This window comes from Scyliorhinus torazame, chromosome 15, assembly GCF_047496885.1.
Source record: "Scyliorhinus torazame isolate Kashiwa2021f chromosome 15, sScyTor2.1, whole genome shotgun sequence".
Taxonomy (NCBI): Eukaryota; Metazoa; Chordata; class Chondrichthyes; order Carcharhiniformes; family Scyliorhinidae; genus Scyliorhinus; species Scyliorhinus torazame.
Genome location: NC_092721.1, coordinates 201,406,116 through 201,431,238, shown reverse-complemented (window position 1 = coordinate 201,431,238; position 25,123 = coordinate 201,406,116). Strand labels below are relative to the sequence as shown.

The 25,123-nt window shown below is 46.5% G+C and overlaps 1 protein-coding gene across 1 annotated transcript in view; it reads left to right on the top strand.

Moving 5' to 3' along the window:
• rsf1a (remodeling and spacing factor 1a) overlaps positions 1–25,123 on the top strand; it is a 97,790-nt gene that overhangs the window by 60,896 nt on the left and 11,771 nt on the right. The window contains exons 5-13 of the mRNA XM_072477434.1: positions 1,650–1,801; positions 2,490–3,838; positions 8,097–8,279; positions 15,066–15,170; positions 17,597–17,676; positions 19,073–19,127; positions 20,304–20,389; positions 22,803–22,870; positions 24,492–24,699. Coding sequence (XP_072333535.1) covers positions 1,650–1,801; positions 2,490–3,838; positions 8,097–8,279; positions 15,066–15,170; positions 17,597–17,676; positions 19,073–19,127; positions 20,304–20,389; positions 22,803–22,870; positions 24,492–24,699 — 2,286 coding nt within the window. The remainder of the gene's footprint in view (positions 1–1,649; positions 1,802–2,489; positions 3,839–8,096; positions 8,280–15,065; positions 15,171–17,596; positions 17,677–19,072; positions 19,128–20,303; positions 20,390–22,802; positions 22,871–24,491; positions 24,700–25,123) is intronic.

Below are 25,123 nucleotides of genomic sequence, written 5' to 3'. Positions count from 1 at the left end.
TTAAACTTACTAAGGCACTTCACAGGAGTGTTATCAACCAAAAATTGGACACTGAGCTACATGCAGAGATATTGGGCAGGTGATCAAAGGTTTGGTCAGAGAGATAGGTTTTAAGGAGCATCTTAAAGGAGGAGAACTTTGTAGAGGTGTTTGGGAGTGTGGGGCAGAGAGTGAAGGCATGACCAGCAATGATGTAGCAATTAAAATGGGAAGGTGGAGGAATGTGAAGGTACCAGAGGAGTGTCTGGGTGGGAGAGTTTACAGAGATGGGGAGGGGCAACGCCATGGGAGAGATTTGTAAGCAAGTGGAGAATTCTAAATTGACCATGCAAAATCGAGATTACAAGAAAAATTAGTGAATTCAGAGGTGAACTGACCTTCAGTCCATTGATGCCTGGGATGAAGGGGTTGTCTTGTGGCGATAGTTTGGGCAGGTTGGTCCAGTGCCATTGGAGTTTAGAAGATCGAGAGGCGAGTTTATTGAAACACACAAGATCCTGATGGGGATTGTTGACTTCTTTATTTCTATGTAAACCACAAGCTGTTTCTTATATTGACCGAATGACCACACAACCAGTATATTAGTTCAAAAGGCAGTTTATTAATAAACACAAGACTTATCTCTATATGCAATGATACACGCGGCTATGCATTAAACTAGACCTAATAACTAAGATGACCTTTACTTAACTTCGGGGTGACCGGCTCTGTGCGGGAGATAAGGCCTTTATCTGTGCCCACATGGATGAAGTTTGGATGAGTTCACGGTCATGGAGGTTGGAAGATTGTGGGTCTAGCCAAGAAAGCATTAGAAGAACAAAGTCTAGAGGGTGAGATGTTGCACTTGTAATCCAGGGGTCCAAGCTAATGCTCTGGGGACCCGGGTTCAAATCCCAACACGACAGCTAGTCTCAGTAATGGTTACCATGACAACCATCACCTATGTTACAAAAGCTCATCTGGTTCACTAATATCCTTTAGAGAAGGAAATCTGCCGTCCTTACCGGGTCTGGCCTACATGTGACTCCAGGTCCACAGCAATGTGGTTGACTCTGAACTGCTCCCTGAAATGGCCGAGCGAGACACTCAGTTCAAGGGCAATTGGGGATTGGCAACAAATGTCGGCATTGTCAATGACACTTGCATCCTATGAAATAATAATAAAGAGTGACAAAGGTAAGAATGACCCCAAGCCTCAATGTGGTTCTGGGTCTTCCTGCCTGGAAGAACGTGCTGTCTCACTATCTGAGGAATTGTGACTGGAGCTGGACAGCGCAATCATCAGCGAGCCGACCTACTTCTGACCTCGCTATCAAATCTAGAGATTACCAGAGAGCGATCAAAAGCAGGAGTCCCAGCTGATTCCACCTCCCTCCCAATCCTAGTTTGAGATTGTTTCTACAGTGAATAGCCATTGAAACACACGGAAATTGGGACATAAGCCTAAACTCAATTCCCTGGAAATCTTGGAAATGACCCAAAAATATTTCTTACCAGCATATATGCAAGATGTATGCTGAACAGAACACACTGCTCTATCTGTTCTTTCATTGGCCTGTTTCTTTAAGGGACTTTCTGAATGCTTAAGAGATTGCCGAATCCACAGCAATATGGTCATGGCGTGTGTCCGTGAATTTGTGTTTTACCAGGGACCGTAATGAATTGGCTGAAACACTGCAACTGCTGAAAGCTCAGATAGATCCGGCATTATTAAGCAAGTTTATCCAGGACAATGGCTCCTCTCATACTAGCCCTACACCTGAAGATGACGAGAATAAGAAAGAACTTGAACATCTGAAAGGTAATTTTTGTCTCCTATAAATGTTGGCTCCGGGCCTGAGATCTGTCTAAATGTTTTGAGTGACCATTCACATGCGTGCTCAGATGCCCATTGGCAGTATGTATAGGAGGGAAGGTGAGCTATCACTGATTAACCTAATCCCCCGTTTGCCTAACATTCCCAAGCGCACACTTCCCAATGGGGAACAATACAAAACAGTTAGGAACAGAAACCTTGATTTGATTCATTGGTGAAAATGAGCATCTTTATTTTACCATTCCACCTGAACCCAATTTTCGGTGGTTTGAACTCTGCGTCTCATCACATTCCCACCCACTCCCAATTAATTCTGGTGTGCAGTGTGTCTTCAGTCTCGTTTCCCTCTTGTCTGCAGACGGTGTGTGGGTGTATTGTGTGCTGTATCTTTCAGTTAAACCAAGCCCTCTTCTAATTCAAATGGGTGCTCAGCATTCTGTGGCATTATTTGAAGAGGAGTGTGCTGTGAATGTGTCAACCTTCCCCCTCAACTAAAAGTATCATAAACTAGATTAGCTTGTCCTTCTCTCATTCCTGTTTGAAACTTTCCTGCAGTTTGACCAAAAGTTATTTGTTGTATGTGTAGCATTTTTGAGTCACTTCTATGAGAAGCTTTACAAATGAAAGCTTTCTTCTTTGATTAACCATATATATTTTTTAAACTTTTGAACAGAGGAAGTAAAGGTGGATGGAACGTTGGAAGGGCAGCAGAAGGAACCTGAAAAGGCCACAAACTCAAATCCGGCATCTCCACCCACAACTACCTCTCCAGAAGTTGAGGAAAAAGCACAAACAGTCAAGAAAGAGCAAGATGAAGATGGCTCAAAGGCAGGGCAGACCATTAAGATAGAGCAGCCTGCAATAGAAAACACTGATGAGAAAGGTGAAGGTACTAAACTGACCAAAGAGAACAATCTTGTGACAATTAATAAGCTAACTGATGGAGAAAACACAGCTACGAAAGTAGAAATGGTCAGCCTGAAAGGCCCCAGTGATTCCAAAGGTTGCACTAATAAGTTGACAGCTGAAGACCGTGAAAAACTGGGAATTTGCAACAAGGTGGAACCTCCTGACGATGTCAAAGAGAAATCCTCAGAAGAGCTCGAAAGGGCCTTAAAAACCGTCAAGCAGGCAAAGCTCCCCATGAAAAAGCGTGAAATTAAACTGACTGAAGATTATGACAGTTCAGTGAAGGGGCCACTCAGCAAACCCATGACACCTGTCAAAGAGCCATTGAAGGAAGAATCAAAAGCAGAAGTTGAGACAGTAAAGCAGGTGCCTGAGGAGCAAGCGGAGGGAAAGCAACTGGTGAACGGTGAGATAGCTGCTGGACCCCAGGTGAACAACCACAAAACCGAAGAGCAAAATACAGAAGCTTCTGTTCCAGAGAAGGCTGAGCCGAAGAAAAAGAACCAGGAGCCTGAGCACCCGCATCCAACTAAAGAGGAGGAAAATGGCATCGACGGGTCAGGCAAAGGGGATTCTGATTTGCCAGTGAGGCTTAATCAGGAGAATCACACAAGCAGAAATGAAGTGGAGGTAAACCAGAACTGCACAGCGAAGGAGAAAGCTGCAGACCAGGATTTCCCAAAGCTCGAGAAGCCGCCTGAGGAAGCCAGGTCAAAAGGTGAAGATGAAGAGGATTCTTCAAAGAGTTCCCTAAGCACCAAACTGTCTGACATAGCAACATCCGACACGCAACAGGCAAGTTTCACCAAGGTGGAGGAGGAATGTACAGAAAAAGTGCCTGTGAGGAGGACAAGAGCGTCTTTGAGGCAACAGATGCTGGAGAAGACTTTGGAGGCAGAAGCGGCCCAAAAGGTTGAGCAGGTGGAAGAGAAGCAGGAGACCGAGCCTAACGGGGCAAGGTGCTTAAGGAGATCGTTGCGAATATCCAAACCCACAGCAAAAGTAACAGAAAGCCAGGAGAAGAAAGCGAGCAAGAGAGAAGAGTCAGCACCTCTGAGTCCGGATAGGGATGAGAATCAGAAAAAGATGGAGAAAGATTCCAAAGGAGCAAAGGTACAGTGATTTGATTGTTTAAAAATCCACAAAAAAATAGGTTTGTTGTGGGTGTTGCTGGCAAGGCAGGATTGTCCATGAGAAGGGATTGTGAGCCAACACCTTGAAAACAACAGAGTGGCTTGCTCAGCCATTTCGAGGGGCAGATGAGAGTCAACCAAATTGCTGTGGGTCTGGAGTCACATGTAGGCCAGACCAGGTAAGGATAGCAAATCCCCTTCCCTAAAGAACAGAGTGAATCAGATGGGGTTTTTGATGACCATCCTGTAATTGTACAGCCAAAGTTTCTAATACTAATGTTTCATTTCAGGGTTTATATAACTAATTAAATTTAAATTTCCCAGTTGCCCTCTTGGGGCTTTGAACTTTTCTCCAAAGCGTTAGTCCAGGCCTCTGGGTCACTATCAACTGCACCAGCCAATGCATTGAGGTAAAAGAGGTGAACAACACTTGGATCGAATTAAGTCTTGCTAAACAGAACTTGTAATGGGATTCACAGTATTGCCAAACCTGTCTAGTTCATCCCCAAGAGAGAGATTTTAACTGGCAGCTGGATTATTGTAGCCGTCAAAGGTTTGAGCACAATTTATGTGAAAAGCCTGTAGAAGTTTACAGCAGACAGAAGGCCATTTGGCCTATCATGTCTGTGCTGGAGCTGTTTTAAGTCAAGTGCCATTTATTTTCTCCATAGCTCTGTATCTCCCTCTTCAAATAGCTGTCCACTGTTCCCTTAACATGCAGTCGTCTCTACCTCCACTGTTTCCTCTGTCAAACGTTCTATGCTGCCAAGAATTATTTTCATTTATAAAAAAAAAAAATTGCTGCTGACTTACTGGATGAATGGAGGATGGATGTTGAAGGGTCGGAGGGTTGTTCCTTGCTTACCTCACTGATTTCTGCCATGCTGGTAGTTATCCTGCAATCTGCAATTTTGGCTGATGTTCCTGAAATTAGGACGATGGTGAGGTAGGAGTGATCAGCCAGAGCTTCCCCAGCTAATTTGCTGAGAAGGTTAGGGGAGGAGTAGTCTTGGTACTTTGGCCTCAAATGACATATGAAAAGCTGGAAAGAAATGTGAAAAGAGGGAACAAAAATCATCTCCATGGAAAGACATGAGGAAGACACACAGAGGAAATTGAAGAGGGAATGAAATGGAAAGAGGATCAGCGATCATAAGATCATGGCTAATCTAATTGTGACTTTAACGCCACCGCCATGTCTCCCATAACCCTTGACACCCTTTGTCAATCAAAAATCTATATTACTGCATCTTTAATATATTCAATGACCCAGCCGCTACTGCTGTCTGGAGCAGAAAATTCCACAGATTAACGACCCTCAAAAGATGAGCAATTTTTTCTCCGTATTAACTGAGAGAAGCCTAATTTTTAAACTATCTCGTAGTTCTAGCCTCCGCCACAAGAAGAATCCATTTTGGTCCCCTTATCTAAGGAAGGATATACTGGCATTGGAGGCAGTCCAGAGAAGGTTCACTCGGTTCATCCTAGGTATAGACGGGTTTTCTTATGAGGAGAGGTTGCGTATGTTGGGCCAGAAATGTGCAGGTTAGGTGGATTGGCCTTGCTACGTTGTTCCTTTGTGTACAGGTTAAGTTATGATTGGGGGGGGGGGGGGGGCGGCTGGCTGGCTTAGGGTAGGGTACTCTTTCAGAGGGTCGGTGCAGACTCGGTGGGCCAAAAGACCTCTTCCTGCACTGTAGGAATGCCATGGTCTGATGGCCTGTTGGAGTTTAGAAAAATGGGAGGCGATCTTATTGAAACAATTAGGATTCTCGGGGGGCAGGACATGGTAGATGCTGAGAGGTTGTTTCCCCTTGTGGGAGAATCGAGAACACGAAGGCATAATCAGAAAGTATGGGGTCGCCCATTTAAGACAGAAATTAGGAGGAATTTCTTCTTTCGAGGGTAGTGAACTAGTGAAGAGAGCTGTCGAGGCTGGGTCATTAAGTATGTTCAAGGCTGAGATAGACAGATTTTTAATCAGGAATGGGATCGAGAGTTATGGCGATAAGGCGGGACAGTGGAGTTGAAGATTATCATTTATAGGCCAGTTAGCTTAACTTCGGTAGTAGGGAAGATGCTGGAATCTATCATCAAGGAAGAAATAGCGAGGCATCTGGATGGAAATTGTTCCATTGGACAGACGCAGCATGGGTTCATAAAGGGCAGGTCGTGCCTAACTAATTTAGTGGAATTTTTTGAGGACATTACCAGTGCGGTAGATAACGGGGAGCCAATGGATGTGGTATATCTGGATCTCCAGAAAGCTTTTGACAAAATGCCACACAAAAGGTTGCTGCATAAGATAAAGATGCATGGCATTAAAGGTAAAGTAGTAGCATGGATAGAGGATTGGTTAATTTATAGAAAGCAAAGAGTGGGGATTAATGGGTGTTTCTCTGGTTGGCAATCAGTAGCTAGTGGTGTCCCTCAGGGATCAGTGTTGGGCCCACAATTGTTCACAATTTACGTAGATGATTTGGCATTGGGGACCAAGTGCAATGTGTCCAAGTTTGCAGACTACATTAAGATGAGTGGTAAAGCAAAAATTGCAGAGGATACTGGAAGTCTGTAGAGGGATTTGGATAGGTTAAGTGAATGGGCTAGGGTCTGGCAGATGGAATACAATGTTGCCAAATGTGAGGTTATCCATTTTGGTAGGAATAACAGCAAAAGGGATTATTATTTAAATGATAAAATATGAAAACATGCTGCTGTGCAGAGAGACCTGGGCGTGCTAGTGCATGAGTTGCAAAAAGTTGGTTTACAGGTGCAAAAGGTGATTAAGAAGGCAAATGGAGTTTTGTCCTTCATTGCGAGGGATGGAGTTTAAGACTAGAAAGGTTATGCTGCAATTGTATAAGGTGTTGATGAGGCCACACCTGGAGTATTGTGTTCTGTTTTGGTCTCCTTACCTGAGAAAGGACGTACTGGCGCTGGAGGGTGTGCAGGGGAGATTCACTAGGTTAATCCCAGAGTTATGGGGATTGGATTACGAGGAGAGGTTGAGTAGACTGGGACTGTACTCATTGGAATTTAGAAGGATGAGGGGGGATCTTATAGAAACATATAAAATTATGAAGGGAATAGATAGGATAGATGCGGGCAGGTTGTTTCCACTGGCGGGTGAAAGCAGAACTAGGGGGCATAGCCTCAAAATAAGGGGAAGTAGATTTAGGACTGAGTTTAGGAGGAACTTCTTCACCCAAAGGGTTGTGAATCTATGGAATTCCTTGCCCAGTGAAGCAGCTGAGGCTCCTTCATTAAATATGTTTAAGATAAAGATAGTTTTTTAGGAATAAAGGGATTAAGGGTTATGGTGTTCGGGCCGGAAAGTGAAGCTGAGACCACGAAAGATCAGCCATGATCTCATTGAATGGTGGAGCAGGCTCGAGGGGCCAGATGGCCTACTCCTGCTCCTAGTTCTTATATTCTTATTTCAGATCAGTCTTCATCTCATTGAATAGCAGAGCAGACTCGATGGGCTGAATGACCTGATAATGCACCTACATGTTACTGTTTTATCCTCTCGGCATCCAGCTTGTCAAATCCCCTCATGATGTTTGCATTTTTCAGTAAATCACCTCTCATTCTCCTAAAGAGAAATAGAAATTGATGCCGTCCCATGCACCTTGGCAACCTTGTGCTTCGGTTTGGACCTTTTTGAGAAAAAAAAAGTTATTTGAAGGGACGTGGGCGTCACCGGCAAAGTAAGCATTTGTTGTCCATCCCTAATTGCGCTTGAACTGAGTGGCCTGCTGGACCATTCTAAAGACAATTAAGAGTCAAGCACATAACTACTGTGGATCTGGACTTGCTCTGTGTGCCAGAACAGGTGAGGGTGGCAGGTTTATTTCCCTAAAGAACACTTCCTGCCCTTTTACAACAATTAATAGTTTTGTGGTCATTACTGGGATTAGTGTTCGGGGTGGGGGGTGATATGAACCCTTGTCTCCAGAGTATTAACCTGGGTCTCTGGATTCCTAGTCCAGTGATATTGGGATAATGTCCTCCATCTAATGCTTCCTTTAATGAATGTGATGTGCACTGTTTTTAACTGGATAATTCCTGTTTTGTGTGGGGAAATTGAATTCTGGGTGTTTGCAGATTGCCTATAGTTCTTCACATTTCTATTGGGTTGGCACAGTGCAGACCCACAAGGTGACACGCAACCCAGCTCAATTTGAAGAGGTTTGGTTTAAGGTTTGCTTCTGACGGCCTGGGTGTTCACATTACAGCGCAAGTGTAAATCCAGCCGGAGAGCCAGATGGACCAAATCGAGGGGCAGGCGCAGACCCCAGGAATCAAGTGAAGAGAGTGAAAGCGCCCAAGAAGGTGGCGAAGGTAGTGATCAGGAGGAAGGGCCACCAGAAGATGATGAGCCCTGTAAAAAATGTGGCTTACCCAATCACCCTGAATTGGTAGGTCTAGCTGGTTAGAGACAGAATTGTTCTTTTAGCTTGTTCTCTTGCTCTTAATCTATTTTTACTTGTTTTAAGCAGCCACTGACATACTGGTCTGTGTTTTCAAAGACCGTTCCTGCACAGCATAGTGATTCAATGAAGGATGAAGCATCACCAGCGTTTTAGGCATAATTTCTTTGTCAACTTAATTCTCAAATATGAAAGTAGTTTCACCGTATGGCCTGCAGCCCTTGTGTGAAGCAGGAAGCATTTGTTGGTCATGTTTGGTCATACCCAGAACTGGGGAAAAGGACCAATGTAGATCCTAATCTAATTAACAAATGTATCACGTACTGTTTGTTGGGTGGAGGATGTGGAAGTAACAATGCAAAAGCCCCAAGAGTGGGCCCAGGGCAGTTGCAGTACTGGCCTAAGGAGAGAATAATGGTCTCCTACTCCTGACTGGTGTCCAGTTGACCCCGACTACAAACCTATGCTTAGAGGCATCAGGTGAGATCAGGATCAACTGTCATGGTTACTGTCAAGTTGACTCGCAAGCATTGCAGTGACTTGGGCAGAGTATAGACTGTGGATCCTTGCCCCAATAAGATATTAATGCCTTTGGAATAGAGGTGGGTTAATGTCGATGAGATAATTGGATACAAAATCAAGATGCTGCAGATGCGGGAATTCTGAAATAAAAACATAAAATGCTGGAACTGCTCAGCAGGTTAGGCAGCACCTGGAGGAACCGAGTTAATGTTTTCAGGTTGATGACCTTTCATCAGAACTTGAGAGTAACTCTCTTAAATTTCCATCTTTATGTATCTATTGTTCATCATTTCTGATGAATGGCAGTTGGATATTTGGCCTGAAGTGCTGCTATTTTAAACAAAATATATTTTTATTCTCCTTTTTCACATTTTCTCCCACGTTTACACCCATCAACAATAAACAATAATCAGCAACAGATATGTCAATCCCCATAACAATAACAACGATCCCATCCTCCCACCAACCCCCAAACATCAGCCCGCATGTTTACATAAACAGATGACAAAAGGAATCTGGGATTACCCATAGTCACCCTTAATATACACAGCCCCCCCCCCCCCCACTAATGTTCGATGATATCCAGTTCTTGAAAGTGCATAATAAATAGTGCCCATGACTTGTAGAACCCCTCCAAGCTTCCCCTCAGTTCGAACTTAACCTTCTCAAGGTTCAAGTATTCCAACAGGTCCCCCCCGCCACGCCAAGGCACAGGGTGGAGAGGGTGCTCTCCAACCTATCAGGATCCGCCTTCGGGCGATCAACGAGGCAAAGGCTATGATATCTGCCTCCGCACCTGTTTCCAACCCTGGCTGGTCCGACACCCCAAATATGGCCTCCCAGGGACCCGGGTCCAGTTTCACACGCACCACCTTGGAAACTACCCTAAACACCTCCTTCCAGTACTCCCCGAGTTTTGGACAGGACCAAAACATATAAATGTGATTAGCCGCCCCCCCCCCCCCCCCCCCCCCCCCCCCCCCCCGCAACGCCCACACACATCTTCTACTCCTTCAAAAAGTCGGCTCACCCTCGCCCTCGTGAGGTGCGCTCTATATACCACCTTCAGCTATATCAGCCCCAACCTCGCACATGAGGTGGAGGCATTCACTCTCCAGAGTACCTCCCACCAGACCCCTTCCTCTATAACGTCTCCCAGCTCTTCCTCCCACTTCGCTTTGATCCCTTCCAGTGGTGCCTTATCCTCTTCCAAAATAGCTCCGTGCACCACTGACACTGCCCCCTTCTCCAGTCCCCTTGTCGTCAACACCTCCTCCAGCAATGTGGAGGCCGGTTCCTCTGGAAAGCTCTGTATCTCCTTCCTGGCAAAATCCCGAACCTGCATGTACCTAAACACTTCTCCCTGCTCCAGCCCATACTTGGTTTCCAGCTCCCTCAATCCTGCAAACCGACCCTGAAGAAACAAATCTTTTAGCGTCTTAATCCCCCTCTCTTCCCATTTCTGAAAACTTCCATCCCACCTCCCTGGCTGAAATCTGTGGTTCCCCCGAATCGGCATTTCCCTTGACCCTACTCCCAACCCGAAGTGTTGGCGAAACTGCCTCCAGATTTTCAATGAAGCTATTATTACCGGACTCCCTGAGTATTTCCCCGGAGCTATCGGGAGCGGCGCTGTTGCTAGTGTTTTCAGCCCCGACCCCCTGCACAAACTCTCCTCCATTCTGACCCACTGGGAATCAACCCTTCTGACCCAGCTCCGCACCTTCTCCTCATTCGCCGCCCAGTAGTACAACAGGTTCGGGAGACCCAAACCCCCTGCCTGCCTTCCCCTCTGTAGCAGCACCTTTCTCAATCTGGCCACCTTCCCTCTCCATATGAACGAGGTAATCCTTCCCTCAATCTCCCTGAAAAAAGACTTTGGCAGGAAAATCGATAGGCATTGAAAAATAAACAGAAATAGTGGCCGCACATTCATTTTAACCGCCTGTACCCGACCCGCCAGTGACAGGGGAAGGCCATCCCACCTTGCCAGATCGGCTTTCACTCTCCCCACCAAACTAGTGATGTTGTACCTGCGAAGCCTCCCCCACTCCCGGGCAACCTGCACCCCCAGATACCTAAAGTGAGTCCCAGCCCCCCCACCCCTGCCCCCATCCCCGGCTGAGACACCACAAAATACTCACTCTTGTCCAGGTTCAGCTTGTACCCCGAGAGACCCAAATACCCGCAGTAGCTCCAATATTACTCCTATCGATGCACTCTGTTCCGACACATACAGCAGCAAGTCGTCGGCATATAAGGACACCCTATGCTCCATCCACCCCCCGCACTATTCCTTTCCATGCTTCCGAACTTCTCAATGCGATGGCCAACGGCTCAATCGCAAGTGCAAACAGCAGGGGGGGGGGGGGACATAGGACATCCCTGTCTCGTCCCACGGTGGAGAGAAAAGTATCTCGAACTGATATTGTTTGTGCGGACACTCGCCTTCGACTCCTTATATAATAGCTTTCCCCAGTTCACAAATCTTGGTCCAATCCCAAACCGCTCCAGCACTGCCATCAGGTACCCCCATTCTACCCGATCAAAGGCCTTCGCGGCGTCCAATGCCACAACTACCCCTGATTCCTTCCCTTCCGCCGGTGCCATAACGACGTTCAAAACCCTCCTAATGTTCGAAAACAGCTGCCTCCCTTTCACGAACCCCGTCTGATCCTCCCCTATCACCTTTGGGAGGCACTCCTCCAGCCTACCCGCCAGTACCTTTGCCACATTCAGAAGTGATATGGGCCTATAGGGCCCACACTCCGTCGGATCCTTATCTTTTTTTTAGCAACAGTGAAATCGATGCCTGCCCCAAGGTTTGCGGCAACACCCCCTTCCCTATCGCCTCCTCAAACATCCCCACCATCAGGGGTGCCAACCTATTCTTGACATTTTTATAATATTCCACCGGAAACCCATCCGGCCCTGCCACCTTCCCCGACTGCATCCTCACAATCGCATCCTTTATCTCCTACTCCACTATTGCTCCTTCTAATGTAGCCCTGTCCCCCCTCCCCGAGCCTCCGGTACTTCAACCCATCTAGAAATTCCTGCATCTCACGGTCTCCCCCGGGTGGCTCTGACTTGTACAACCTCTCATAAAACTCCTCAAAAACCTTGTTAATCAGCACTGGAGCCACCACCAACTTCCCTGCCCTATCCCTCACCTGAAGAATTTCCCTTGCCACTGCCTCCCTCCGGAGCTGACCTGCTCACATACGCCTTATCTCCATGTTCATAAACTGCACCCCTTGCTCGTCTCAGTTGGCGCACCACCTTCCTGGTGGACAGTCGGTCGAAGCTCGCCTGTAGTTCCTTCCTCTTTTTCAGCTTCGCTGGGTCCTCATCTTCTGCATACCTCCTATCTACCTCCAACATCTCATCTATTACCCTCTGCCACTCCAACCTTTCCTCTTTGTCCACCCTGGCCTTAAACAAAATTACCTCACCCCTCACCACCTTTAGAGCCTCCCAGACGACTGCCTTCGACACCTCACCCATACAATTGAAACCGACATATTCCTTAATTACCTTTTCAATTTTTGTCACAGAACACTTGGTTCCCAAAAAGCCCCACATCCAGTTTCCACCCCGGTCTCTGCGCTACCCCCTTCTCCAGCACCATATCCACCCAATGTGGAGCGTGATCTGACACTGCAATTGCAGAGTATTCCGACCCCTTGACTCCAGCCAGCAAAGCCTTTCCCACCACAAAAAAGTCGATCCGCGAGTGTACCTTATGGACCGCTGAGAAAAACAAGTACTCCTGTTCCCTTGGGTGCAGGAACCTCCAAGGGTCCACCCCTCCCATTTCCACCATTAGCCCAGCCAGCGCCTTTGCCCCCCCCCTGATGGGACCAGCGAGCGCGGCCGTGATCTGTCCAACCTTGGCTCCTGCACCAAGTTCCAGTCCCCCCCCCGCCCCCCCCCCCCTCCCCCCAATCAGCTCATGCATGTCCAAGTCGGGAATGGCCCCAAACACCTTCCTCGTGAATCCCACATCGTCCCAGTTCGGACCGTACACACCTAACAGCGCCACTAATCTCCCCTCCAGCGCCCCTGCCACAATCACATATCTACCCCCCTGATCTGCCACCACCACCGCTACCCCTTGAGCCCTTCCATCAAATCCGGAATGAAACACTTGGCTAACCCAGCCCTTTTTAAGTCTTACGTGGTCCTTCACCCTTAAGTGAGTTTCCTGCAGCATTGCCACATCGGCTTTCAAACTTTTAAGATGTGCAAGTACCCTTGACCTCTTGACCTGACCTCCTAGCCCTCTCACGTTCCACGTGACTATCCTTACTGGGGGTCTCTCTCTCAACTTTCCCACCTCCACCTTTTTTATCCACCATCACCATACCACCGGGCCCTGCCCCATAAGCCTGACCCGCCCCTGTCCATTGTTAGCATCGAACCCCCCCTACAAAAACATCTCCCAACATCCATCCCCCCCTCTCGCTCGCCTCCTAGGCCCATTGAAGCCTGCTATCCAGGCTCCAACATCCGCAGCCCTCCTCTCACCTCACCCCCGTTCACTAGCTGACTTTAGTTAGCTAGCGCGGGTGGCTCCCCGCGCCAAGACATCTCGCCCCCTTCCACCCAGTCCCAGAGAAAGAAACACCAAAACAAACCCAACAATCCAACCCCTACAATTCACTAACATAACATTTAACCGTCGCAACACAGAGCGCCATTAACTTGAACTCTGTAACAATGCAAAGAAAAGTAAATTGCAATACAAATCAGTAAAAAGAAAGTTGTAACATTTATACATTTTCCAGCTGCTCAAACACAGTCCACAGTCTCTCTTCCAGTTCCGCTCTTCACGTCTGTCCCAAGCCTTCTGTCCTCACGAATGCCTCAGCTGCCTTAAAATAAAAGTCTTTGGCGTTATATGTTACTCTCCGCTTCGCCAGGTACACCATACCAAATCGCACCCCCTTCTTGTACAAAGCCGCTTTCACTCGCCCAAACGCCACTCGTCTTTTTGCCAACTCCACCGTCAAGTCCTGGTAGATCCGAACTCCAGCACCATCCCACAGCACCTCGCGCTTCTGCTTCGCCCAGCTTAATACCTTCTCCTTCATGCAAAACTTATGGAAGCAGATAATTACTGCCCTTGGCGGCTCGTTCACTTTGGGCTTCGGCCTTAATGACCGATGAGCTTGGTCTAGCTTGTACAGGGTGGGGCTCTCACCCTCCCCTATCAGTTCCGCCAACTTCTTAGCAAAGTATTGCGTTGGCCTTGGGCCATCTGTCCCTTCGGGCAAGCCCACAATTCTCAAATTGTGCCGCCTTGAGCGGTTTTCTCTGAGTCCTCTGTTAACCTCCACCACCCTCCACAGCTCGTCCCCAATCGAGGTGACCTGGTCGCTGTGTCGTGACACGGCCTCCTCCACTTCCTTCATCTTCTCGCCCTGCTCTCTCACCTCGGCCGATGCCTTTGCCACCGCCACCCTCACCGGGCCGATTGCCTCCTCCACCAATGACTTCAACACGACCGCCGTCTCCTTCCTCAAGGCCTCCATGTGCCTCGCAAACTGTTTTTCCAGCTCCGCCGCCATCACCTCGGTCATCTTCTCCGCCGTAAGTAGTGCGGCCCCGCCTTGCAGCTCAACTTCAGCCATCCTGTCAACACTTTTGCTCGTCTTCTCCTTCAGCGGCGAACCCGCGTTTCCTCCTTTCTTTGACGCATCCTTTAGCGGCTTATTGTTTTTTATCGTCTTTCTATTTCCCTCTCTCCCCCTTCACCCACCTGTCCTTCATCAATCTGACTTATTCTTTTTTTGAAAAAAAAGGGGGAGAAAAAAAAACCTTTATGAAACTTCCTTAAACCTTCTTCTTTCTCCTCTTCATTCACCCTGAGCTCCCCTGGGACCAGGCTTCAGCCTTCTTTCTTCCTCCTAGGTGTGAGCCATCCGACGTGGAGCACCCTCCCTACATAGTGCCCTGGCCTCGGGCCTGCCGCCTCAGCCTCCTCGTAGCTCCGCCCCCGCTGCTCTGACCTCGACGCCGCGCTGGGCCCAGCGCCTCAGTCCCCGCCGCCCGACACCCGCGCGGGGTTCTTCGCCGGTTTTTAAACCGGCCCCGCTGGCTGTTCGTGACTGCCCCAAAGGCCGACGATAGTCGGGGGGGTACGTGAAGACTCGGGGATTTCCCCGAAATCGCCGCGAATCGCGGCCAGCGCGGGAGCTCTTGTTGCCACCGGAAGTCTCCTGAAGTTGTATAAATGTTTTTGCCTAGATTCTGTTGTGCGACTCCTGTGACAGCGGTTATCATACAGCTTGTCTACGACCTCCATTGATGACGATCCCCGACGGAGAATGGTTCTGTCCATGTTGCCAACACGTAAGCAACTCCTTTTCCTATGGGCGTTACTGCAGTAAGATTTTAAAACTGGTCAAAGATTAGCCTTCACAGTCTATTTCACTTGTATTTTCTCAGAATGTGGGTGAATGTGGCTTGTTTATTGCACATCCTCTTGTTTCCCTGGGAAGATGATTGACTGTTGAGAAGTTATTTGAGAATTTGACTGAGTAGATTCTGAGTCTTGCTTCCCTGGATAGAAAGTTCTGTGATAGAAGTTGAGACGGAATTTTGAGCAATAGTATGCTGCTAGAATCTCTAATCTCGCTAACCATAACTGTTCATTTAGCGCAAATATTTACACATTGGGACCTCTACTTGAGGTCGGAGCTTCTGTCATGTTCTATGGACTGACCGAAGTGAATGATGAACTACAGAACATCTAGTTTAAATAATTTATTATGAAACAACTGCGTGGTCCGATAACTAGGATAAAAAAAATAATAAACTGCTAACACTAATGAAATATTGTAGAGTTACTGCAATATATATCTACCCTCCAGCACGACCGACTCCCAACTCCCCAGCCACAGGGTCACGTGGTGGGTTTACACTGCCACCTCGTGGCCAGAGGTCGTGCATAACATGATGTACAGACTTGCTTTATGCATATCACCACATCTCCCTCTTCTAATTTTCTCTTACTTCAGCCATGTGATGTGACATCATTATTACAGCATCTTTTATGCTTCTGATGTTAATCCTTTACTCCATATCTTCCCCCCCACCCAATTCTTTATACCCATCATATTTACATTCTCCCCATCTCCTGCCAAAGTGTCAGCTTTCACACGTTAATTGCCTTGACCAATCTCCCTGATCTTGTGGTTTGAGGTCCGGGATATTCCATATTCCTCTTCTATTGGTCTGAGTGGTAATCTAGGAAGCTGATAGTAAGTCTTCCCTCTTCAGGATCTGAGTAGTGAGCCCAAGGCCTGGGTTTTCCAGTCCCATTCCGGGTTCCGCCAGGGCGGATGCAGAGAGCCATTCAAATTTCTGTTGACTTTGGGCGCGAATGGAAGATCCCACTGGCCGGAAAGGCCGGATAATCCCACGCATCCAGCGGCTTTCTTTCCAAGGATATGAAGGTGCTGTAACTAGGGGCCGTAGGCCCAGGAGAAGGGGTTGACCATTTAGAACTGAGATGAGAAATTTCTTCACTGAGAGGGTTGTAAACCTTTAGAATTCCCTAGCCTAGAGGGTTGTGGTTGCTCGTTGATGCATTCTGGGCCCCATGAGAATCAAAGCATATGGGGATAAACTGGGAATGTGGGGTTATTGAATCAAACATCCTATTGAGAATCAGAAGAGGCCAGAGAGGCCAGATGGTGCACACTGATTAGCACTGCTGCTTCACAGTGCCAGGGACCCGCGTTCGATTCTGGTCATAGGTAACTATGAGCAGTTTGCATGCTCCCTGTGTCTGCGTGGGTTTTCTCAGTGCTCGGGTTTCCACCCACAGTCCAGATATGTGCACTTAGTTGGATTGGCCATGATCAATACGCAAGGTTATGGGGGGGGGGTCTCGGCAGGGTGCTCTTTCAGAGGATCAGTGGAGACCCGATGGGCAGAATGGCCTCCTTCTGCAGTGTAGGGGTTCGGTGGACGACCTTTATCTTGTGTTATATTCTTACCCCCATCTGACACCTCTGTGACTCCAGTCATGAGATTATTCTATGTTAATTTACAATTAATAAATGAGAAAGACTTTAAACTGTTGAGGCATTGAAGAGCAGCAATGAAATGATCTTGTGGAGAGGTGGCAGTAACAGAACTTCAGACTGAAGCACGAGTAGGGAAACCTGACATGAATGCAAACTGGCAAAATTAGCTTGAATTCCAAGAACTTTATTTCTGAGCGATGTATATGTGGAATAGAAATCGGAGGGATTCGTATTTAAGAAGTAGATATATTTTAAGAGTTGAGGAATGGCCAAGGAATGGGCTGATTGGTGTTTTGCACCCATATATAATAATCTTGCAACTTTCTTGTTGAAAACTACAGTAACATTGGTGGGCACATGAAAGGAAAAATGGCAGCTCACTTGTCAAAAGGTGTTTTGTTTTTATTTGTTCATGGGATGTGGGCGTCGCAGGCTGGGCCAGCACTTACTGCCCATCCCCGAGTCCCCTTGAGGGGGCTGTTAAGAATCAACCACATTGCTGTGGGTCTGGAGTCACATGTAGGCCAGACCGGGTAAGGACGGCAGATTTCCTTCCCTAAAGGACATGAGTGAACCAGATGGGCTTTTACGACAATCGTTTCCTGGTCATCATTAGATTTGGTACTTAGAACTGTTATGTTACTGTCACACTAAAAACCTATGTATTAGTCACAGCTATTTATTTCTGTATGGGAGGGGGATGTGTGACTGTACTAAAAGCTGTCCCCTTTTTACTGTCTGCAGAAACTCCTGTGCGAAAAACTAGAAGAACAATTGCAAAATATGGATGTGATGATAAAAAAGAAGGAAAGAGCAGAGAGAAGGTAAAAAGAAAAACCTGGACTGTAATGACCACTTCTAAGACTTGGGTGGAATAGTCTCCTTCTGAAATCAATGAAAATAAAAATCAGGATGGCAGTACCTCAAACAACCAGTTCGCTATCACCTCATGCTTTTCATCTAAACCTCCATTTTCCACCTTGTATCTATTGCAGCCATTGTTCAGAATGTTCCTTTCTTGTTCCCCTTTGGGCAGTGTTTAAGCTTTCCCGTGACCCAGCGCCGCTGCCACCACCTCCCTACATTGAGAAACAGAACTCGCCTCTTTTGTTATTATCCATTGTCCTCAGCACCTTAAAACGGTGCACCCCCTCGTGCGCCTCACCCTGCTCTTTCATCTGCAATCAGCATGCGTTTGTCATCCAAATAAAGTTTTTAATTCTCCTGCCGGAATGAAAATGTGAAAGGATGATGGCATCAGAATCAATAACAACCTTCAAAAGGAAATTGGATAAACATTTGAAGGGGGAAAAAGTTCAGCTGAGGGGGAAACGAGGTGGAGTGGAACGAATTGGATGCTCCTTTTCAAAGGTTGTCATGGGCAAGATGCGCCAAATAATAATATTAATCTTTATTATTGTCACAAGTAGGCTTACATTAACACTGCAATGAAGTTACTGTGAAAAGCCCCTCGTCGGCACATTCCGGCGCCTGTTCGGGTGCACGGAGGGGGAATTCAGAATGTCCAATTCGCCTAATAGCAAGTTTTTCAGGACTTGTGGAAAGAAACCGGAGCATCCGGAGGAAACCCACGCAGACACAGGGAGAACGTGCAGAATCCGTACAGACAGTGACCCAAGCTTGGTTTAACACCGTGGGCTAAACAGCTGGCTTGTAATGCAGAACAAGGCCAGCAGCGTGGGTTCAATCCCCGTACCGGCCTTCCCGAACAGGCGCCGGAATGTGGCGACTAGGGGCTTTTCACAGTAACTTCATTGAAGCCTACTTGTGACAATAAGCTATTATAAGCCGGGAATCGAACCCGGGACCCTGGCGCTGTGAAGCAACAGTGGTAACCACTGTGCTACCGTGCCGCCCAATGGTCTCCTGTAACTGTATCATTAAATAATTAACCGTGAAGGGAATACAGTGCTATCTCGTCTCAGCCATTTTTAATAAGTATAGGGTGGAAATAAACATTATAGTTTTTATAGAGGAAGTGTTTTTGTGGTTATGCCAGCCTTTCCAAAACCTCGCTTGACATCACTGAATCACCTATTCCTGGTTTCACTTCACCATCTTTGCGCCTTCCAATCTTGGAGACGTCCCTCAGTAATTTCTCAATCTTTGTTTAAACTATGTGCTGGATGAATCATTCATGAAAGTGTTGGGTTTCTGATTGTGAAGGTTGGTTAAAGCGATGCACTCCCTCTCTTGCAGAAAAGAGAGGCTGGCCTTTGTGGGGATCAACGTGGAAAATATCATTGCTCCAAAAGTAAGTGTATTTTGAATGCTGAAAGGGGCAAAGGTTTTAAAGAAGCAAAGTTTAAACCAACTTCTTGGGCGGGGGCACAAGTTTAAAAATGCAGAAATTGCATCTTCCTTACGAAGAAGTTGATTAGAGGTTTATCCTTGCCCTTTCTCATTTCGAGTCAAAATCTTGATGTTTGAAAAATATTTTCAAAAACACGGCTCAAATGTGAGAAATCTGCAGAGAAACTTTGTAAGCAACTGGAAATGCACACAAGTCAGTTAGCAATTGAAAGGGAAAAAGCAAAGGGCGGGGGTTCCCACCAAAACGCCGGCGGCAGAGACAGCTCGCCATGGGTCACCGGTGGGATCTTCCGGCCCTTTTATTTCTTATAAATTAGTATCGGCTCCCAGAGGGCCATGCCAATAAGATGTGCCAGGAATTGTGTGCAGGCCTGGTGAGGATAAGTTCGAGCTTGGCCGTGATGCTAATTGGCTTGCTGATGCTCGCTGTCTAGACTGACGTGAGGGGAGGGCAGAGAAATGGATTGGGGTGGGGAGGAAAGTGGAAACAAAGGCCAAACCATTTGTGACTGACTTCTTGTCCTATTGTGCTGCACCACGAGAGGCGTGGGGTAGAGAAATGGTGAAGCCGTGTCCGCCTGGTGTAAAATGTGGTACAAATTGGTGCCTGAAAGAAACGTTGCTGATGCTGGAATTCTGGACGAAAAACAGGAAAGGCAGGAATTTTAACAGGTTTTGTGCAAGTACCTGGCACATTACCATGTACGTGTGCCTTTCATCATCATCATCCCTCCTGCAAACTGATCTCTCCTGCCCTCCCCCAATCACAGATCTTACTTTTTGATCTTCCTTCCACACCTCCCCCTTTCCATGCCTCTGCGTTTGCGCAAAACCTGTTACAATTCACCTGAGGAAGGAGCAGTGCTCCAAAAGCTAGTGATTTGAAACAAACCTGTTGGACTTTAACCCAGTGTTGTAAGACTTCTTACTGTGCACAAAACCTGTTACACCTTTAATTCATTTTCCATTCTGGTGAAAGGTCACGGGTGCTGCCTGACCCTGCTGAGTATTTCAAACATTGTTTTATTTGGGAATTAATTTAATGATTTCCATACTAGTCACATTTTATATTGCTAATATAGAACTTTCTACTGTTTAATACTTTTGTTTCTGTCAGGATTCCGTAACCGAAGAAATCGAAATAAAAGATTTCAAATCTTTGGAAAGGAGGTCGGGTAGAACACGGAGATCTATTAATTACAGGTAAGGTTTTGTTTGATTGTGTAAGTGTAATTTACTGTTTAATGCCCAAAATAATAAATGTCAATTATGCATCTGTTTCTCCCTCCCATTTAGTAGGTAAGTGTGCACTCTGATATTGTTCTGAGTTATAAAGATCAGGTTGATCCCTCAACACATTTCCGGTTCTCTCATTACTTGTCACTCTTTTAACCTAGCTTTGTCATTTCTAAAACTCTCTACGTTTTTACCTATTCCCTCCCAGGCCTGTTGTAAAAGCCTCCTCAAAACCTTGCTTTTTCACCATATCTTCAGTCAACTAGTTTTGCAACCAGCCTGATTGCTTTTTTTGTCCTTGACGTATTTTAATATATAGAAGTGCAGTGCGCTGTCAAGAGAAGTGAATCATTCTAGTCCTGTCTCAGTTATAAATAGATTAGTCTCTCTTCCATCAGAGCAAAATGTTCCAATCAAAAATATCTCCTTTTTGATTTGGTGAGGGAAGAGAATTTTGTGATTAAAGTAGCAAACATTATTGAGTGATTAAATCATAGAATCTACAGTGCAGAAGGAGGCCATTCGGCCCATCGAGTCTGCACCGGCTCTTGGAAAGAGCACCCTACCCAAGCCCACACCACCCTACCCCCATAACCCAGTAACCCCACTCAACCAACACTAAGGGCAATTTTGGACACTAAGGGCAATTTAGCATGGCCAATCCACCTAACGTGCACATCTTTGGACTGTGGGAGGAAACCGGAGGACCCGGAGGAAACCCATGCACACACGGGGAGAACGTGCAGACTCCGCACAGACAGCGACCCAGCCAGGAATCGAACCTGGGACCCTGGAGCTGTGAAGCAATTGTGCTAACCACGATGCTACCGGGCAGCCCCATAATGTGGAGTTAAACAACATTTGCTGATTTCTGGAGTGCATTCGGTTAAAAATAAAGAATATTTGTACATTGCCAAATAAATGAGCTTTGTGATGTAGTCAGCATTGTTACCCGAGGAAATATGGTTGCTAATTTGAGCACATCAGAGTCCCACAAACAGTGAGATAGATAGATGACCACCTAATGGGTTTCGATAGCATAGGTAAAAGGGTCAATATTCTTCATGACAGCAAGAGAACTCTGTGCTTGAATAGTGCGATGGGACCTTTTACCTCCAGGAATTGAGCACAAAATCGAGAGTTGCTCTCCAGTGTGTTCCTGAGGAAGTGCTGCACTGATTGAGGTGCCATAATTCAAAAGTGATGTTAAACTGGGGCCTCTCCTGTTATCTCCCTTGGGTGGATATGGTTTAGCACACTGGGCTAAATCGCTGGCTTTGAAAGCAGACCAAGGCAGGCCAGCAGCACGGTTCAATTCCCGTACCAGCGTCCCTGAACAGGCGCCGGAATGTGGCGACTAGGGGCTTTTCATGGTAACTTCGTTTGAGGCCTACTTGTGACGAGCGATTTTCATATGAAAGATTCCACAGCCATTATTTCAAAGAAGAGCCTGGCCATTATCATATTGCTGTTTGTGGGAGCCTTCTGTGTGCAAATTGGCTGCTTCAATTCCTACACCGCAACAGTCATTACACTTTATTAAAGAAATATTCTTTCATGGGAATGCGAATGTCGCTGGCACGGCCAGCATTTGCCCATCCTTTATTTCCCTTGAATTGAATGCCATTTCGGAGAGCATTTCCGAGTCCACCACATTGCGGCGGATCTTGAGTCACATGTAGGCCAGACCAGGTAAGGATGGTAGATTTCCTCCCCAGGGACGTGAGTGAGCCAGATGAGTTTATGCATCAATTGATAGTTTCGTGGTCACTATTACTGAAATTAGTTTTCAATTCCAGACTTTCTATTAATTGAAAGCTGCCTGGGTGAGTTTTGATCACTGGACTGGTGGCTTTACCACTACACCGCTGTGTCCCCATATCACAAGTACACTTCAAAAGATTTACTTACGGTCTGTGAAGAGCGTCAGGACATCCTGTGATCGTGAAAGGTGTTGCATAAATGCACGTTTTTCATTATTTAAAATAATAAGACACCCTCAGCAGTGTCTTCTGTACTGCACTAGAATGTTGACATTGATAACGTGATACAGTCTGGAGAAGGCTTTGAATCCAAGGTGGAAGTGCAGCTGCTACCACTGAGCCAAGCTGGTGTATTGTGAGTGTTTCCCAAGGGGTTGGGGTCTGGAGGAGGGGGGAAGAATCAGGCTTCCTTACGGCCACAGCCATACATGACAGGGGTCTTTTTTTTTGTTGTTGTTCCAAAATGGTTCTATTTTATTGTTGGGGGCTGGTGATGTTTTAGTTTTCCTGTTCTGCGAACATTATGTCTCAACTTGAAGCTTTCCTCTGTGTAGCTACAGTTTCACGAATGGTCCAAATATTAAACTTCAGGCTGTTCTTATTTTTTAACCCTGCAGGTTTGATGACTTTGATGATGCAATCGATGAAGCTATACATGAAGACATACAGGAAGCAGAGGGCAAAGGTCATTGTCACACGTCAGTCTTTTCACCTCTTGGCTCTCTCCTCGTTCACATTCTCCATTCGTTATCTTGTGTCTGACTGTCCCCATTCTACCTTTTACTTGTGAATAATCGGCGCTGGCTTCCTTTTTGCGCCAGATCATCTCTGTTTGTACGTCCCAGGTTGGCAAGAATGGGGTGCTGAGTACATCCTCGCTTCCTGCATGTGCAGATTCTTCAGACAACGCCTTCGGTTTGGTGTCACAGGTCCAATATCAGAGGTTCACCCGCGGTCTTTGCAATTGAGTATTGAAGTCGAATGTTTGAGGAGTCTCGTCTTGTCCCACGCATCCCAACAGTGTCGAAGGTCTCATCATTAGACTTTTGAAGGATGCTGTCCTGGCTGGGGAGAAATTCTAGACTAGAAATCCAGAGACCCAGGCTAATGCCATGGGGTCAAGAGTTCAAATTCCACCATGGCTTTAAATTCAATTAATAAAACTGGAATACACAGCTAGTCTCAGTAATGGTGACCACGAACTATTGCCGATTGTTGTAAATACCTATTTGGTTCGCTAATGTCCTTTAGGGAAGGAAATCCGCTGTCTGTACCTGGTCTGACCTACCTGTGACTCCAGACCCACAGAACATGATTGACTTTTAACCTCTGAAATGGCCTAACAAGCCACTCAGTTCAAGGACAATTTGGGATGGGTAACAAATGTTGGTCCTGCAAGTGACGGCCAGATGAAAGACTTTCTTTTAAAAAAAGGCTGTCACCACTTAAGTCCGAGGTGAGGAGCAATTTCTTATTTTTGGAATGCTCTACCCAAAATAACTGAGATTGATAGATTGTTGGGCACTTATTGGAGTGGCACAGTGGTTAGCACTGCTGCCTCACAGCACCAGGGACCCGGATTCAATTCCGGCCATGGGTGACTGACTGTGTGGAGTTTGTACGTCCTCTGCGTGGGTTTCCTCCGGGCACTCCAGTTTCCAGTCCCAGGATGTGCAGGTTAGGTGGACTGGCCATGCTAAATTACCCCTTAGTGTCCAAAAGGTTACAGGGATAGGCCAGTGTAGGCCTAGGCAGGGTGCTCTTTCAGAGGGCTGGTGGAGACACGATGGGCCGAATTACCTTCTTCTGCACTGTAGGAATTCTATGAATCTAAGGAAATCCAGGGACACTGTACAGTGGGAAAGTGGAGTTGAGGTGGAAGATCAGCTGATGTTTTATGAATGGTGGAACAGACTTGAGCCTTTTGGACACTTTTGCTTTTGTTCCTTTATGTTCTTGTGTTCATCATCTCCTTCCCTAACTTACTCTTCTCCAGCACTGCAAAACTGTGCTTTTGGTTTCTCCCTGCAGTCTTCAAACCGTAAGCTAACTAACTGAATATTTGACATCTTTTAACCCCTCCTGCTCTTTTCAACCTCAATGGAACTGTGTGTTTTGATCCTTTTGGCTTTGAACTAGTGAAAATCACTATTTGAATTTCCTTAATGGTAATTTGAATTTTATTCCCGTGATATGCTGGCACAAAATCTGCTGGGAGTCGCCTAGGAAAGGAAAATCAGTTCCTCACTCCAAGCCATGTTATTTTTGACTTTGTATGCTTTTTGTTATGCATGCTATTCCACTAGGTGCTGGAAGAGGCAAAGATATGGCAAATATCACTGGACAGTCCTTGGGGAAAGATATCTCCACTATACTCGCAGGATCGAAAGAGAACAAGCGGCCAACACGTGGAGCTGCCTGTAGACGCAAGAAAAGGCGAAGACTGAATGACCTTGACAGCGATAGCACACTTGAAGATGATGAAAGTGAGGAGGAATTCAAGATAAGTGAAAGGTGAAGATAATTTAATTCTTTCTCCCTACTCTCTGCACCCTCGAAGGGAAAATCCATTGGCACTGAAAGTGGTTGGTTGATACAAATAGCTCAGATGCTTTTGAGGGAAGCTGGGGTGTACATGAAAGAAAAGATAACACAAAGTTGATGCTAAAAGGCTGAGTTGAGCTCGATGAAATGGAAAGAGGCTCTTGTGGAATATAAACTCTGCCACTGACTAGTTGCGCCAAATGACCAGTTTCTAAGCCGTGCATTCCATGAACATTCTCCATTCTACAGATTTTAGCCCCCTTTCCTTCTTTGAAGGCAGCTCAACAAACACCAGTAACCCCTGGTGCATAGTGCTCAGGCACCCAACAGCACTTTAGAAGTGCCATCTCCAAAAAGGATTGCAGCAGTTCCAAGGAGAAGGCTCTCCCTTCTT